Raw genomic sequence first — 17,949 nt, forward strand, 5'->3', positions numbered from 1 at the left:
GCCTCCTGAGCTGATCCCCGAGGCTGTGTCCCCTGAGCTGTTGCCTTCCCTCTCAGCCTCCCTCTCATGTTTGGAGGCCCCGGCTTGTGCCCAGAGCTCCAGGAAGTTAGGCCCCCTGACCCCTTCCCCAGAAGAGCTCCTTCTCTGCCCCTTCGGCTCTTCTGAACTCTCTGGGGAATTTCCCCAACAGCCTCAGAGACCCCCCCACCCCTGTCGCTTACTCCTCTCTTTCTGTATCAAGGTTTTATCATTTTTGTCCCTTGAGCCTTCCCCCCATAATTAGGAGGCTGAGAATCAGCTGGGATTTGGTGACAGAGAGACAAAGTGGGGGAGCAGAGGGAGGAAGCTTCAGCACTCGGGATTCGTAGCATTTGTCAAAGTGAGAAATGCCTCCAGAGGTGAAGATTGCCATCCATGCTCACCTGGTGCCTCCATTTCCTTCCATGATTCCTGCAGAGCCGATTACCCAGCATGCTTCTGGTCGTCCTCTATGTTTCTTGACATTAAATGGAGACCAAGTCCCTCGTGGTGTCTGCCCAGAAATCCTTAGCTTTCCCTGTGTGATGCCCCCCCTCATTCTGCTGATGTTCTCCCTGGTGACTCTCCTTCTATCACTTCTGCTCCATTCTTCTTTGATGATCTGCTGTAGCCTCTGGTTCCCTCTCATGTCCTTCTCCATTGAACTTTTAACAAATTAAAGTTTTAGTAATACCTTTTGTGTTTATATTATATTTATTGCTTGACATATACTCTACCTCCTTTAACTTTCCTTCATAACAAAATTTTTACTCGAGCTCCACAATAACCATCATATAAATCCCATATATCTAAATATGTAAATAGGGACCCTCAGTCTCATCACCATTTCCCCTCATCGCCTGTTTCTTTATCTCAGTTATGTTTTTCCTTGCTTCTCCTTACAACGTCAGAGTCACATCAAAAACTGAATCGTTTCCATGTGAATTGTCTTAGGAAGATCCTGAAGATCCCCTGGCAGGAAAAGGTACCAGACACCGAGGCTCTTTCTCACACTAAATTGCTGAGCATTCAGACACTGCTGCAGTATACTCCTGGCCTCCTTTTTCCAGTGCCCAATGTGTGTTTGCCAAAATAACTTTTCTGGAAAACTCTCAGGCTGGGGAGGTGGGAGAAACTACTCATAGATGTCTTGCATCCAGGCAACCTTCTGTAAGATTCCCTCATTTTGTAGCTCGACTTTCCTTGTGTTGACCAGAGCACAGACACCTCCGCTAGAGGCGAGGAGATAATGTAAGGCCATTCGTTATCTAAGACATGTTGGCCAGAGTCCAGAGATTCCTGGATCTCTCTCAGAGAATGAGCCGTTTCCTTGGCCAGCTGGTTGATTGGGGCCATTAGGTAGGAGAGAATGCTTTTGTGCTCTAAGTACCAGGGAATCAGTGTCCCAGCCCCTTTCTTCAAGTACCACAGAACATCTCCCCAAATCCCCAGAACTTCCTTTGCAGAGGAAAGCACATCCCTTCGGGGCACAGATGGTACCTGAGGTCAGGCTCCGTAGCCGTCTCCTGGTTGAGTATGGGCACATAATAGTCTATCGATCGGAACGTTAGTTTTCAGGAGGTTATGGAGGAGCCTTCAGGGAGGGGCCATAGAAGCACTGGAAGGAGCTTGCAGGATAACCCCGGGATGGATTCCCCACAGTTACTCTGGGGGAGGAACCTGATCATGGGTGCACCTGGCCCGGGACCCTCCCATGCAGCTGGTGCCCATTGCCGAGGAGAAATTGCAGCAGCCTGAGAGAGCTCACACTAGCACCCAGTGTTGGAGGCATAGGTCAGCGTCCCCACGTCAGGGATGTCAACCTGGCCATTGTGGGAAAGTGACAGCCACTGTCTCTATGGTGATGTGTGGTGCGAGATCCTTCCCAGCCCTGAAGCAGGGACAGCGGGGTCAGAGGAGTCCCCGGGGGTTGGTCAGTACGAAGGGGAGGCGTCCAGGGAGGAGACGGTGACATGTGGGAATGGGACCTTTGCAAAGAGTGCATTAGGCCCCTCCCGTCCCCGCAGAGTCCCCATGTCTGACCAGGAAATTGTCACCCCCCTGGCGAGGGCCCACGGAGTAAGACCAAGAAACCTGGGGAGAGAGGAGTAGGAGTAGAATCTTCATGGTGAGGAGGGAAGGAGATTGTGGGCAATGTCACCCTTCCTTCTCCAGATTTCTCAGGATTCTTGCAGAGGAGAAACTTCAGGCCCTCCATGGGCTCACAGGAGTATCCGGGGTGTCTGAAGGGGAGGTAACAGAGGCAGCATTTTTAATCCTAGAGATGTGGGTCCAGCTGGCGGCCCTCCCAGTTTAACGGCCATTAGTGTCAGAATGACCCTGTCTGGGCCTTTACACTTGGGGGTCGGACCCCGGGGCTCCCAGGTTTCAGGGCCTCCGTGTCCCCGGGACTGACAGGGGGGGATCTGGGCCTGGGCCCCCAGGGGTGAGGGAGGAGCTCATCTGTGTTTCAGAGAGAGCCATGGGAACTGCCCGAGCTGAGAACACATTGAGAGACCAGGGGCTGCTCCGGAGCCACGAGGGTGTCTGGGTAAGAAAGGCGGCCATACAGGGGTTCCGAGGGTCTGGGAAATGAAGGCCGGCCGTGATCGCCCTGTAAGGAGTGAGTCAGGCCAAAGCCCACCATCATCTCCCTCAGCGAGCCCTTAGACACCTCCTGGGCTTCTGAGCCCTGGAAGGGAAAGCTTCCCCCCAGTCAGGGGCTGTGTCAGCAAACACCAGAAGCAGGGGAACCCCCACAGGGGGCACATGTGTGATGTCTGGTTCCCACCCTCCCAAGGTCCGGCCCTTCCTCGGGACTGGCTTTGGGGGAGAGGGGAGTGGGGGCGCTAACGGCTCCCTGGGGCTCCCCGGGCATAGACTGGGCAGGCCGGGCAGGGCTGTCCCACCCTTCTCCCAGCGTGTGGCCGTGACACACTCTTCCCCAGGGAATGGGGAGCATCTCTCCCAGGGCGCGGCCGGTGCAAGCCAGAGATAGTTTGCACTGACTCGCCTCGGCACTAAGGGGAGTCTGAGGGCGTCTGAAACCAGCCGGAGGGGGCCGGGCTGTGCCCCCGACCCTCTGCGGGAGCCTTTTCCTGTGAGCTGTGGGAAGGAAGGAAAGGCTCGGGCAGCGGGATTAAAGGAGCCACAGTCAGTGGGGAAAGGGCAGCGGCTTCAGCAGCCGAATCCCAGCCTGTTCCCTCGGCCGGAGTCTCCCCTCTGGGGCCCTTTGCAGAACATGGCCCAGAGCTCCCTGGCTCACGGGCAGCTGCAGTAGGGGCAGGATTTCTCCCGCGTGTTTAGGGGGAGAGTTTTTCGCTGTGAACAAGCCCCTTTCTCTCCCAATGGCTCCGGGAGCGCAGGACATGAGAAGCACATTTGGAGTCGGGGCAGATGCTGCTTGTCATCCCCTCCCCCAGTTCTAAGGCTCTGGTCGGGGCTGTGAGCTCAGCCTTCGGAGCCGAGGTCCTGGGGGCAATGGCTTAGCTCCAGGGGGCTATGAAAAGTCATCGCAGAACAGCCCGCCCTTCTCTCCCCATTCCCGAGAAAGCATCTGTGACTCACTCCCCGTCTGGGTTCTCAAGGGGGGGGGTTTCCCTTACATCGGATCTGCTGGAGCGGAGAGAATCTATAACTTCCTCCCAGTTATGGACAATCTCTCCCGGCTGAGAGACGTCAGGGAGAAGAGTGGCGGGCTTCAAAGTGGGACAGACCCGGAGAGTCAGGTCGGGGATATTTAGCAGGAGGCCTGGTACCTAATGAGTCTCCCGCTGGAGAGCCACTGATGCCCTTTGGCTTCTAGAATGCTCTGGACTCTGTTTGGGGAGGAGGGGGTTTAGAACCTCTAATGGGTGACCCAAGGTCAGTTTGGAGGCTTCCTCAATTAACAAGGCTGTGGCAGCCACTGCTCTGAGGCAGGGAGGCCATCCTGGGGAAACCGAGTCCAGCTTCTTGGAGAAATAAGCCACAGGCCCCCACCCCCTTTTCCCCTCACCCTCGTTTCCTCCCACCCCTCTTTCTCCCCACCCTCCTTTCCCTCCTCCCCTGCCTGGGACCCTCTTTGCTCCCTCCCTCCTCCCCCCTCCCCCTTCTCTCTCTCCCCCTTTTCCCCCCTTTCCCCCTCTTCCTTTTCCCCCCCTTTCCCCCCTAGCTTCTTGGAGAAATAAGCCACAGGCCCCCACCCCCCTAAAGGCTGGATAAGGACTCCCAAGCCTGCCCACTTCTCATCCACATACAGAGTGAAAGGTTTCTGTAAGTCAGGGAGAGCCAGGGAGGGACAGAGGTCAGTCTGGCTTTCAGGGATTTAAAGTCTTGGCCTTTTATCATGTCCCCATTCTAGAGGAAGGTTGTCAGGATCTTGAATAGAGTCACAGAGGGACCTGGCAATAATCCCAAAGCTGGGGATCCAGATCCTGCAGAAGCGGCCATGCCGAGAAAGGTTCTCAGCTGCTTCTTGGAGGCAGGGTCTGGCAGGCTTAGCATAGATAGCCTGTTTCCTCCCCTCAGAGAGTGAGAGGTGGGGTGAGATTGTGGCCCAAATATCTGACAGACTGGGGACAATGTGGGCCTTTGGTAGGGAGACCCTGTAGCCCCTCAAGGCCAGACAATTTAGAGTCTTTGTGGCTGCAGTTGGGGACTCCTCCCTAGTTGGGCTGCAGAGCAAATTACCATCCACATATTGGATAAGGCCACTGCCGGGCAGGTCCAGTTCCCTTAAATCTTTGGCCAGCGCTGGTCTGAACAGGTGGGGACTGTCCTGGAAGCCTTGAGGCAGAACAATCCAGGTTAGTTGTAGGGGAGTTCCCTGGGCATTAAAAGGCAAAGAGGAATTGGGAGGCTTGATGCAAAGGAATGCAGAAAAAGGCATGTTTAAGGTCCGGGGTGGAAAACCATTGTGCATTCCCAGGAGTCTGGGTGAGAATTGTATATGCACTGGGCACCATGGGATGGATCGGAATGACCGCTTCATTAATCGCCCTGAGGTCCTGCACCAGGCGGTAGTCTCTGTTTGCTTTTCTAACAAAGAATGGGAGTATTGCAGGGAGACTGGCAGGGAATCAGGAGATTGCATTATGTATATCTGTACTCATGTCCTGAATAGTATATTAACTCCTTGAGAGCAAAGAATATGTTATTCTTGTCTTTATATCCCTTGTATCTTCAAAAAACCCAACCCCAGTGCCTCATAGTGGCAAGGCAACCAATTTAGGTTATCAGAGTTTCTCATATAGTAATTTATAAAACAAAGAAAAATACCACATAGTTCTATGTAACTCCTTTATGTTTTTACAGTATTGGCAGTAGAGTGGGTGAAAAGGGGGCAGAAAACATTAAGAATTATAAACTTGCAAAACTGTCTATAAACCTGGACTTACTAAGGGTGATATCCTTGTCCAATAAACAGTAAGTAGACGTTAACAGAGAAATTGAGTTGTATAAATTTTCAGCAAAAATAAAACCAAAAGACTAGAAAATCTTATAGTTAAATGGAAGATTGGCTTACAGGTCCTTTTCAAAGAACAGCTTATATAGTTGGTTTTATGGGGTACCCAAAGACATCAAGAAACATAATTTCATAGGCTGTTCAGTTGTTTTATATCGCACTGATAATGACATATGCAAAGAGACTACCATGAAAATGCTTGCAGCTTATGCATCAACATCTGTTGAAATCAGTGAAAAAACAGAAAACTTCTATAAAGAAATTAGCAAAATACTCCCAATTAAATCAACCCATACTTTGATACTTGGTGGTTACTTTTATCTTGTTTACAAACATGGGTATGGATGAGGATGGTGAAAAAGTTGTTGGAAGAGCTGGTTCAAGAGTAAGAAATGGGGGAAGTTAAAGGCCTGTGGAATACCTCATTCCTGGATATGAATACTTTCTTCAAGGGAAGAATAAAAAGATAAAGGATGTGCTGAGTATTGACAAACATTACAAAGAAAGAAAGAGAATGTATTTTAATTGATAGAAAATGACATTGCTAATCTGGGAATCATTCTTAATTCAACTGTGTGTGTAGTAATACTACTGACTTGTTAAATCAGAGGCCAAAATCAGACCTACGCTAAGAAAAAGAATAAAAATGGAAATGAGAAGAGATGGCTTTAGCAATAAAAAATTTAATGGTCTAATATATATACATATGTACATCTATATAAATCCATGTACACACACACACACACACACATATATAAAACTATCCATCTATATATACCATCTATGTATATATACACATAACCAGTAAACCTATGTAAATACACAACATATGCAGGGTAGTCATGATTGGGTTGTAACACATTACAAAAAAAGGAAGGATGAAGCTATATAAAAATGTTATCAAAGAAACATGATTAGGAGAAAAAGATAGGCAAGATACTATCCTGGGGACAGGCCAGGGGTTTTTACAGAGGAGAAGGGCCAGAGCTGGGCCTGGTTGGGTTGAGGTATTTAGGAAACTGAGAAATGTAGAAAGGAAAGTATTAAAGAATAAAGTTGGGAGAAGCCTTCTACAAGCTAGGGAGAAGAGAAGCAAGCCAAGGGGATCTTCAGATAACAGCTTTACCTAGTAACTAATGAGATCATTGGTTCTTTGGCTGCTGATTGACCAGGGCATCTTTTGGAGAATTAAGATTGGAAAATCCCCAGGGAGCTAAGCTATGTGAAAGAGCAGCTGCAAGCACGGAACTTTAGCCCAGGTTAGGTGGAATGGATGGAAAGGTGGTGAATCAGATTCCTCAGAAACTTACCCCAAGTTTTTTCCCTTTACCTAGGAATAACCCTTCCTGTCCCACTGCATTGGGGAATTAGTCCCCTGAAAGAATTCATTCCCTAAAGGAGTCCCCAGCATCTGGTCACCACAAACTACCGTCTTTCTTTTTCCTTCCAGGACATTTTCTTAGAATACTGTTGGCCTTTTTCCTTCCTCTGAAAACATCCCTCTCTGTTCACTTCCATTCTCTTCCTGGAAAGGCAATCATTTCCCACATCTTGGACATCAGTTGAGAGCATCCCTCACATTTGGTGCTGATGCTGAAGGTAGCCTGGGCCAGCTTGAGACTAAGGTTCCATTTTTCATCCCCCAGCACCTCTGTCTGTCTATCTTGGTCTGTCTTTGTTTCTTACACACACACACACACACACACACTCTCTCTCTCTCTCTCTCTCTCTCTCTCTCTCTCTCTCTCTCTCTCACACACACACACACACACACACACACATTCATAAACTCACATAAAGAGTTCAAGGTATCAGCGTGAGCTCCCTTTCACAGCTGTTTCCTCTGCTGAGAGGAAACACAAAGTTGGGATCTAGGTTGGAGCAACTAGGAATTCTTTCACCTAATGGATAATCGGTTGTGGGTTGAGAATTGGAAGGAAAATCATGTGACAAGGATAGTTCAAATCCAAGAGAACACAGAATGAAAGGAGATAGACTGTTCCCTTAGCCTGCCTGAACCATGCTGGGTTTTTAGAAAAGTTGGATGGTCATTTAGAAATTTTAAAAATGCTTTATACCTTTTAAAATATCTATTACTTTTCAATTTCTCTCTCTCCCAAATTCAATTTAGTTCAATTTACGTGACTGTTTTGTACAGAATTCTGGGCTAGGTGGTTGGAGAGAGAAAAAGTTTAGCTAAAATGTACTTTGGCGTCATGAAGCTTAAAATCCAGTTAAGATACCAGGAGAAATCAGGGCAGCTAAGCAGAAAATGTTAAGTGTATGAGAGAAATAAACTAAGCTGAGTCCCTGGTTTTCCACACTGGAAAAAGTCTCTTAGAATGTAATTATATGGATGCTAATAAAAGTCATTCTGATAAAGTTTGAAATAGATGCCTTATGAAGGGTGCCTAAGGCACTGCAGGTCCTAAAAAAAGTGAAAACAATCATGGGCTTGAAACTGGGAGGTGGAATTTTTTTGTTTTTGAGGAGAAAATATTGATTAATGGATTTTGTTATTGTGAGGGATGTAGAAGACCCTTACTCAAAATGACTATTTGGAGATCATTCAATAGAAAGCAGAAAAGTTGTTTATTAATAAATTCTCATGAGAATGAGCAATTCTACTGTGAGGAGGGAAAGAGAGAAAGCTCGAAGTAGAAGGGCTAAAGATTTAGGAAAGATACACATTTTTATAGGTTTGGTTACAAAAGATTACATCATAGGTTGGGGAGCATTGAGAAATAGGTGCCTTTTCCCCTAATTGAATGTTAAACAAGGTGCCAAAGAAAAATTAGAACAGAATGCTTTGTTTCCCTGATTCCAAGACGAATCATCAGTCAGACCTTCAAACCAAATTACTGAGCTGATGGCATTTAAAAATCTAAATATTGATAACACTGAACAAAGATAAATGTCATCATTTCTGAATAAATAAATATATTTGAAGTTTTAAGTAAATATTGGCTTGCACACATCGTACTTATGCAGGCCAGAGAGACATAGAAATAATAAAAAAAATACAGAAAAAGAATTTAAACATTCCTGTAAGTTTTTCACTTTATCTCTCCATTCCACACATTATGAATTGTACCACAAACACATTTCCCAAGACTTTTTAGTACAAGTGATTGGGAAGCATGTTCTGAAAGGATAATACAGAGCTTCCCCCAAGTTACTAAAGAGCTATCCATTGAGACTTTAGTCTTGGCCAAAAGCAGTCCTAGTAGACTTTCAGAGGGCAGCAAATCTTAAACCTAGAGTATAAGGGTTAATCAATTATCTTACTCCCACTTAAAGTGACAAGATTCACCCTTTGTTAGAGGAGAACATCAGAGGTGTGAATTAGGAGTGAAAAAGACCTAGAGACTGACCTAAAATCAGTCCTAGGGTTCCAGGGGTCCTCAAACTTTTAAAATAGGGGCCAGTTCATTGTCTCTCAGACCGTTGGAGGGTCGGACTATAGTAAAAACAAAAACTTTGTTTTGTGGGCCTTTAAATAAAGAAACTTCATAGCCCTGGGTGAGAGGGATAAATGTCCTCAGCTGCTTCACCTGGCCCAGCGTGGCCATAGTTTGAGGACCCCTGCACGGTTTAGACTAAGTGCAAACAGAGTGCTAGCTGGTGCAATGGATAGAACAGACTCTGTTCTTCCTGAAGTCAGGAAGACTCATCTTCCTGAAGTCAGGTCTGACCTCAGAAGCTAGCTGTGTGGCCCTAGGCAAATCTCTTAACCCTGTTTGCCTCAGTTTCATCATTTGTAAAATGAATTGGAGAAGGAAATGGTAAGCAACTCTGATATCTAAGAAAATCCCAAATGGGATCATGAAGAGTCAGAAATGACTGGAAAACGACTGAACAACAACAAAAAATCTTTGATCAGTTTAAAAGTCCTTGAATATCAATGGAAAAAAAGGAGTGATATTGCAAAGAAACATATTGGTATTGGCTAAAGGAAACTTGGTCATGGCACTTCTACTTTGAAATTTCTTTAATTATTCACTGTCTAATTGCATCTCAAAACAGGATGTCCTATAGACTTCTTAAGCTCAAAATATCCAAACTTGAATTCATTTTCTGCACTTCCCCCAACTTTCCCTTTTCTAATTTGTCTATAACTTTTGTCATCCTAGTCCTCAAGGCTTAAAACTTAGATGTCATATCTAATATGTACTTTGTTTAGCATGTTGTCTCTCTTCTAGAGTGAGAGTTCTTTGAGAGCAGGAATTGTCTTCTGCCTTTCATTATATCTCCAGAGCTTTAAATGCTGTTGACTTGTTGAGGATAGTGTATAATATTATATAATCTAATTCAAAAATGTTGGAAGAGCTATGGAAAAAGAACTACTAAAAAGTGAACTAAACTAAACCAAAGCAAATTAAAACAACGATGGCAACAGATGTGAAGGTACCACTTCACATCGTCAGATTGGCTAATATGACAGAAAAGAAAAATGACAAATTCTAAAGGGGATGTGAAAAATAGGTGCAATGATGAAGTGTTAGTAGAGTTTTGAATTGTTCCAATCATTCTGGTGAAGACTTTGGAATTATGCATAAGAGTAATAAAACTGTTATAGCTTATGACCCAGTAAAAGCACTACTAGTTCTATATCCCAAAGAGATCAAAAGAAAAGGAAAAGGAATGTAAAATATACAGAAACATTCATAGCAAATAGCAAAGAATTGGAAATAAAGGGGATGTTAATCAGATTGGGGAATGGCCGAGCAATTTGTTTTATATGATTGCAATGAGATACTATTGTGCTATAAGAAATGATGGAATTGTTTCAGAAAAACTGGAGGCAGAGTTAAGTAAGAAGTAGGGGAACAATTTACACAGTAATAAGAATATTGTGATGATGCTTAACTGTGAAAGATTTAGCTACTCTCTTCAATACAATGATCCAAGACAATGCAAAACTCATGATAAAAAAAAATTGCTGTTTAGCTTCAGAAAAAGAATTGATGAACTGGAATAGAAATTTAACTAGCTTTTCCCCTTTTTTTGTTGAATTTTTGGTGATATGGCTAATATAGAATGATATTTTGCATGATTTCATATATATATGTAATTGATATCATGTTGTTTGCCTTCTCAGTGGGTGGGTAAGGAGCTGGAAGGGTAGAATTTGAAGCAAACAAACAAAAACCCATTTTATTTATTTTTATTTTTATTATTATAGCTTTTTATTTACAAGATATATGCATAGGTAATTTTTTAGCATTGACAGTTACAGATCCTTTTGTTCCAACTTTTTCCCTCCTTCTCCCCACCCCCTCCCCTAGATGGCAGGTAGACCAATACATGTTAAATATGTTAAATATGTTAAAGTATAAGTTAAATACAATATATATATATATATATATATATATATATACACATGTCCAAACAGTTATTTTGCTGTACAAAAAGAGTTGGACTCTGAAATAGTGTACAATTAGCCGTGAAGGAAATCAAAAATGCAGGAGGACAAAAATAGAGGGATTGGGAATTCTATGTAATGGTTCATAGTCATCTCCCAGAGTTCTTTCGCTGGGTGTAACTGGTTCAGTTCATCACTGCTCTATTGGAATTGATTTGGATGATCTCATTGCTGGAAATGGCCACATCCATCAGAATTGATCATCATATAGTACTGTTGTTGAAGTAAATAATGATCTCCTGGTCCTGCTCATTTCACTGAGCATCAGTTCATGCTAGTATCTCCAGGCCTTTCTGAAATCATCCCCCTGGTCATTCCTTATAGAACAATGATATTCCATAACATTCATATACCACAATTTACCCAACTATTCTCCAATTGATGGGCATCCATTCAGTTTCCAGTTTCTGGCCACTACAAACAGGGCTGCCACAAACATTTTGGCACATATAGGTCTCTTTCCCTTGCCCAAGATCTCTTTGGGATATAAGCCCAGTTGTAACACTGCTGGGTCAAAGGGTATGCATAGTCAAAAACCCATTTTAAATAGATAATAAATATTTTTAAAAAGTGAGCGTGTGACTCTTAGGTGTTAGGGAGGAAATGTTGGGGCTTCTGTTCTTGTTATATTTGCTAAGTAAATACTTTTGTAAAGGCTTATTGATGTAATAGAACTGGGATTTTAATCTCTGTTAACAATGATTGAGGGGAAGGACACAAATTTGGGTTTGAGCCACCAGCATTAGAGAAAGATACCCCAGACCCTCTGAGGGCAACCCCAGAAAAAGGTTCATTCTGGAAGATTCAGTCAGAGCTCACAGATACATGTGTTTTTCCTGTTCAGGCAATATCAGTGGCTTCTGATGCTTCTAGGATAAAATAAAATCTTTTCTCTTTGGCTTATAAAATCCTATACAACCTTGAACCACAAACTACCTTCCATCCTTACTGGAAATTACTCCATCTCCTGCATTCCAAGTAAAGGGAAGAATAAGGGCAAAAGAACAGGAGGAGAGTACAGAATATTTTCATGGGGCACACAGGACCATCTAATTTATTTTGAGCATAAAGCCTTGAATGGCAGGCAAAGTAGTTTGAATTTTACTTGATAGGGATTTGAGGTCCTTTGAAATTTTTGAGCAGAGGTATGACATTCATATTGATCTTCTTCAAGCTTCCAGCTTTCCAACTATAGACTCAGGATCAATTAATCTGAGAGCAAGTAATGAACAGAACATTTAGGATGTGGGACAATGCCCTAATTTTAGGAAGCTATGCATGCATTCACACTATTCAAATCTTGGGATGGGGTGGATGAGGAGGGATTCCTTCCTTTCTTAGCTGTCTCATTTTCACTTGCCAAACTGCTGAAATGCCAGCAGGGGACAATGTAAGAACTTTCTAGAACCCTTTGGTAACTGGGTATCTGGGCATTGTTGGCTGTACTGAAGTGCCCAGGTGAGAGAAAAACAGAGCAGCCAAAATAATGAAGTTTTAAGAGTGTTTATTACTGGCCAGGACTGATCCCCCAACATCAAGATGGGAGGGGTCAGTAATGAGTGGTCTCAGGGCCATATATTTATAGAAAGAAGAGAGAGACATCGAAATGTTTCTTGATACATTTGTCATAATAAAAGAATTTCTATTCTAAACAGGAGGCAAAAAGTTATCACTCTAAGGGTGTCATTCCCAGACAGTAATAAGCAGTATTTCTTTAAGTTTATCAAGTTGTCAAGGTCTTAGGTTTTTCAGGACAGCATATCTGGGGGGTGTAAAAATACTATCTGAATTAGGGAATGAAGAACTAGTAATAAACTTGTAACTACAAAGATTCAGGATTATGTTTCTCATGGTCCTATTTGGGGTGCTTTTCTACTTCAGTATTATTTTATATTTTTAATAATAGCTTTTTATTTTTTAAAATATAGGTAAAGATAATTTTCAACATTCCCCCTTGCAAAACCTTGTGTTCCTTATTTTCTTCCTTCCCTCTTCCCTTCTTCCCTACACAGCAAGTAATACAATACAGATTTGACAGATGCAGTTCTTCTAAACATATTTCCACATTTATCATGATGCACAAGAAAAATCAGATCAAAAAAAGAAAAAAAATGAGAGGAAAAAAGACAAGCAAGGAAATAACAGCAAAAGAGGTGGAAATACTATGTTGAGATGCACATTCAGTCCCCATAGCTCTTTTATTGGATGCAGATGGCTCTCTCCACCATAAATCTATTGGAATTAGACTGAATCACCTCATTGTTGAAAAGAGCCATGCCCATCAGAGCTGATCATCACATAAACTTTCTGTTGCCATATACAATGTTCTCTTGGTTCTACTCACTTCACTCAGCATCAGTTCTTATAAGTCTCTTCAGGCCTTTCTGAGATCATCCTGTTGGTCATTTCTTATAGAGCAATAATATTCCATCATTATTCATGTACTACAACTTATTCAGCTGTTATGCAGTAGATGGGCATCCATTCAGTTTTCAATTTCTCGTCACTACACAAAGGGCTACTACAATATTTTCTCACATGTGGGTCCTTTTCCATTTTTTATGATCTCTTTGGGATGCAGACCCAGTAGAGACCCAGTTGAATCAAAGGGAATTCACATTTTAATGGCCATTTGGGAATAGTTCCAAATTGCTCTCCAGAATGGTGGGGTCAGTTTACAACTCCACCAATAATGTATTAGTGTAAAGTCTGGGCTAGCTCCCTGGAGGCCTTGGGGTCAGCCAGAGTCAGGATGAATTAAAGTCCTTGGTCTTTAGGGGGAGAAGTGAAAGAGGCAGGCAAGCAGAATCTTTAATTCTGGAGTCGGGAGTCACCAGCCTCTCTCCTCTTCATCCTGCTGCCAAGTGACTCAGCCCTCTCTACCCCCTCCTCCCCCACCCCCCACCCCCCACCCCCCACCCCATCATTGCCTATGATTATCTTAATACCAAACTTTCGGCAAGCACCAATGGTGAGAAGAGCCATTTATCCAAACAAATGCTAATAGAGTCATTGTCTCATAGCAAATAGGTAATTAGCCTTAAGTGCTCGGTTGTCTGATTCAAGCATACCTTTTTGGAGTTTCAGACCTCTACATATTAGTGTCCCAGTTTCCCCACATCCCTTCCAACATTCATCATTATCTTTTCCTGTCATGTTAGCCAGTTGGAGAGGTTTTAAATGGTACCTCAGAGTTGTCTTACTTTGCATTTCTCTAATCAATAGTGATTTAGAGTATTTTTTTCATATGACTAGAAGTGCCTGTAATTTCTTTGTCTAAAGATTGTCTGTTCATATCCTTTGACCATTTTTTAATTGGAGAATGGCTTATATTCTTAAAAATTTGAGTTAATTATATATTTTAGAAATGAGGCCTTTATCAGAATCCTTGAATGTAAATTTTTTCCCTGGTTTTCTGCTTCCCTTTTAATCTTGAGTACATTGGTTTTATTTGTACAAAACCTTTTAAATTTAATATAATCAAAATTATCCATTTGGCATTTCATAATATTCTCTAGTTCTGTGGACATAAATTCCTTTCTTTTCCACAAATCTGAGAAATAAACTATCCCTTGTTTTCCTAATTTGTTTATCACTCTTTATGTTTAAATCATGAACCCATTTTGACTATTTTGGTACAGGGTGCTAGGTGTCAGTCAATGCCAAATTTTTACCATACAATTTTCCAATTTTCCCAATAATTTTTGTCAAATAGTGAGTCCCTATCCTAGAAGCAAGAGTTTTTGAGTTTGTCAAACATTAGATTGCTATAGTTATTGACTATTTTATCCTGTGAACCTAACCTATTCCACTGATCCACTACTCTATTTCTTAGCCAGTACTAAATGGTTTTGGTGATTGCTGCTTTATAATATAGTTTTAGGTCTGGTACAGCTAGGCCACCTTTGTTTGAATTTTTTTTTTGCACTAATTCCCTTGAATGGCTTACTATTTTAAACAGGCAATGGTTTCATTTTCAGTTTTTTAAGAGAAAGTGAAACTATTCTTCACCTTTTTTCCCTTCTGTTCTTTGTACCTGTTTCTCTGGTAGTTGTTTTCCAGAATCAGCTGAAAGGGAAAAAATATCTTAAACCTATAGGCCAATAACTCTCACTTCAGAAAGGGCCAGGATTCTATGCCACGAGAGCCTTAGTTCCACTTGCCCCTCCTGCAAAGCTTCAAACTATCAGAAATGAAAGAAACTCTTGTTTCATAAGGCTTCAGTATCATATTTCCTTTGATAGTTGAAGCATAATCTGTATGAATCAATCACTGAACAAACATTTATTTATTCTAGTAAATTTATTTATTTTTAAATACACACTGCATTTATTAGGATTACTTTGGATCACTGAACCATTGAGAAGAACCAAGTTTTTCATAGTTTATCATCACACTATCTTGCTGTTATTGTGTACAATGTATTCCTGGTTCTGCTTGTTTTGCTCAGCATCAGTTCATGTAAATCTTTCCAGGCTTATTATTTTTAATAGAACAATAATATTTCATTATCTTCTTATACCACAACTTGTTCAGACATTCCCCAGTTGATGGGCATTTATTTAGTTTTCAATTCTTTGCTACCATGGGGAAAAACTGGAACCTTTCCCAGTAAGATCAGGACTGAAACAAGGTTGCCCACTATCACCATTATTATTCAATATTGTATTAGAAACACTAGCCTCAGCAATAAGAGTTGAGAAAGAGATTAAAGGAATTAGAGTAGGTAATGAGGAAACCAAATTATCACTCTTTGCAGATGATATAATGATATACTTAGAGAACCCCAGAGATTCTACTAAAAAGTTATTAGAAATAATTCACAACTTTAGCAAAGTACCTGGATACAAAATAAATCCACATAAATCATCAGTATTTATATACATCACTAACAAAATCCAACAGCAAGAGATACAAAGAGAAATTCCATTCAAAATAACTGTCGATAGCATAAAATATTTGGGAATCTCTCTACCAAAGGAAAGTCAGGAATTATATGAGAAAAATTACAAAAACTTTCCACACAAATTCAGATGTAAATAATTGGAAAGATATTAAGGGCCGAGTGAATATAATAAAGATGACAATACTCCCTAAACTAATCTATTTATTTAGTGCTATACCAATTAGATTCCCAAGAAAATATTTTAATAATCTAGAAAAAATAACAACAAAATTCATATGGAAGAACAAAAGGTCGAGAATCTCAAGGGAATTAATGAAAAAAAAAATCAAATGAAGGTAGCCTAGCTGTACCTGATCTAAAACTATATTGTAAAGCATCAGTCACCAAAACCATTTGGTATTGGCTAAGAAATAGATTAGTTGATCAATGGAATAGGTTAGGTTCACAAGACAAAATAGTCAACTATAACAATCTAGTGTTTGACAAACCCAAAGATCCTAACTTTTGGGATAAGAATTCATTATTTGACAAAAATTGCAGGGATAACTGAAAATTAGTATGGCAGAAATTAGGCATAGACCCACACTTAACACTGTATACCAAGATAAGATCAAAATGGGTCCATGATTTAGGCATAAAGAATTAGATTATAAATACATTAGAGGAACATAGAATAGTTTATCTCTCATACTTGTGGAGGTGAAAGAAATTTGTGACCAAAGATGAACTAGAGATCATTATTGATCATAAAATAGAAAATTTTGATTACATCAAATTAAAAATCCTTTGTACAAACAAAACTAATGTAAACAAGATTAGAAGGGAAGCAACAAACTGGGAAAACATTTTCATTGTGAAAGGTTCTGATAAAGGCCTCATTTCCAAAATATATAGAAAATTGACTCTAATTTATAAGAAATCAAGCCATTCTCCAATTGATAAATGGTCAAAAGATATGAACAGACAAATTTCAGATGATGAAATTGAAACTATTTCTAGCCATATGAAAAAATGCTCCAAGTCATTATTAATCAGAGAAATGCAAATTAAGACAACTCTGAGGTACCACTACACACCTGTCAGATTGGCTAAATGACAGGCAAAAATAATGATGAATGTTAGAGGGGATGCGGAAAAACTGGGACACTGATGCATTGTTGGTGGAGTTGTGAATGAATCCAACCATTCTGGAGAGCAATCTGGAATTATGCCCCAAAAGTTATCAAACTGTGCACCCTTTAATCCAACAGTGCTACTACTGGGCTTATATCCCAAAGAGATACTAAAGAATGGAAAGGAACCTGTATGTGCCAAAATGTTTGTGGCAGCCCTTTTTGTAGTGGCTAGAAACTGGAAATTGAATGGATGCCCATCAATTGGAGAATGGCTGGGTAAATTGTGGCATATGAATGTTATGGAATATTATTTCTGTAAGAAATGACCAGCAGAATGAATACAGAGAGGCTTGGAGAGACTTACACGAACTGATGCTGAGTGAAATGAGCAGAACTAGGAGATCATTATATACTTCAACAACGATACTGCATGAGGATGTAATCTGATGGAAGTGGATTTCTTTGACAAAGAAAAGATCTAACTCAGTTTCAATTGATCAATGATGGCCAGAAGCAGCTATACTCAAAGAAAGAACACTGGGAAATGAATGTAAACTGTTTGCATTTTTGTTTTTCTTCCCGGGTTATTTTTACCTTCTGAATCCAATGCTCCCTGTGCAACAAGAGAACTGTTTGGTTATGCACACATACATTGTATCTAGGATATACTGTGACATATTTAACATGTATAGGACTGCTTGCCATCTAAGGGAGGGGATGGAGAGAGGGAGGGGAAAAGTTGGGAACAGAAGTGAGTGGAAGGGATAATGTTGTAAAAAATTATCCAGGCATGGGCTCTATCAATAAAAAGTTAAAATTATTAAAAAACAAAACAAAACAACAACAAAATAAACCAATTCTTTCCTACCACAAAAAGCTGCCACAAACATTTTTGCACAGGTGGGTCCTTTCCCCTCCTCTGTGATTTCCTTGGGAAACAGACCCAGTAATGGCACTGCTGGGCCAAAGGGTTTGCACACTTTTATAGTCCTTTGGGCATAGTTCCAAATTGCTTTCCAGAATGGTTGGGTCATTTCAT

General features: G+C 41.6%; 1 protein-coding gene across 10 annotated transcripts in view; it reads left to right on the top strand.

Moving 5' to 3' along the window:
• The window catches only part of LOC127561739 (H-2 class II histocompatibility antigen, E-S beta chain-like), a 248,000-nt gene that overhangs the window by 10,218 nt on the left and 219,833 nt on the right, over positions 1-17,949 (top strand). The window contains exon 6 of one of the 10 annotated variants that reach the window (XR_007953522.1): positions 1-398. The exons of 8 other annotated variants lie outside the window; for them this stretch is intronic. Coding sequence is in view for 1 of the 2 variants with exons in the window: in XM_051996950.1 (XP_051852910.1) it covers positions 1-14 (14 nt within the window). In the remaining variant the exon portion in view is untranslated. Of the gene's footprint in view, positions 712-17,949 lie in introns of those variants that run through there. One more of the 10 variants, XM_051996950.1, reaches the window with a different exon arrangement.

This window comes from Antechinus flavipes, chromosome 4 (genome assembly GCF_016432865.1).
Source record: "Antechinus flavipes isolate AdamAnt ecotype Samford, QLD, Australia chromosome 4, AdamAnt_v2, whole genome shotgun sequence".
Taxonomy (NCBI): Eukaryota; Metazoa; Chordata; class Mammalia; order Dasyuromorphia; family Dasyuridae; genus Antechinus; species Antechinus flavipes.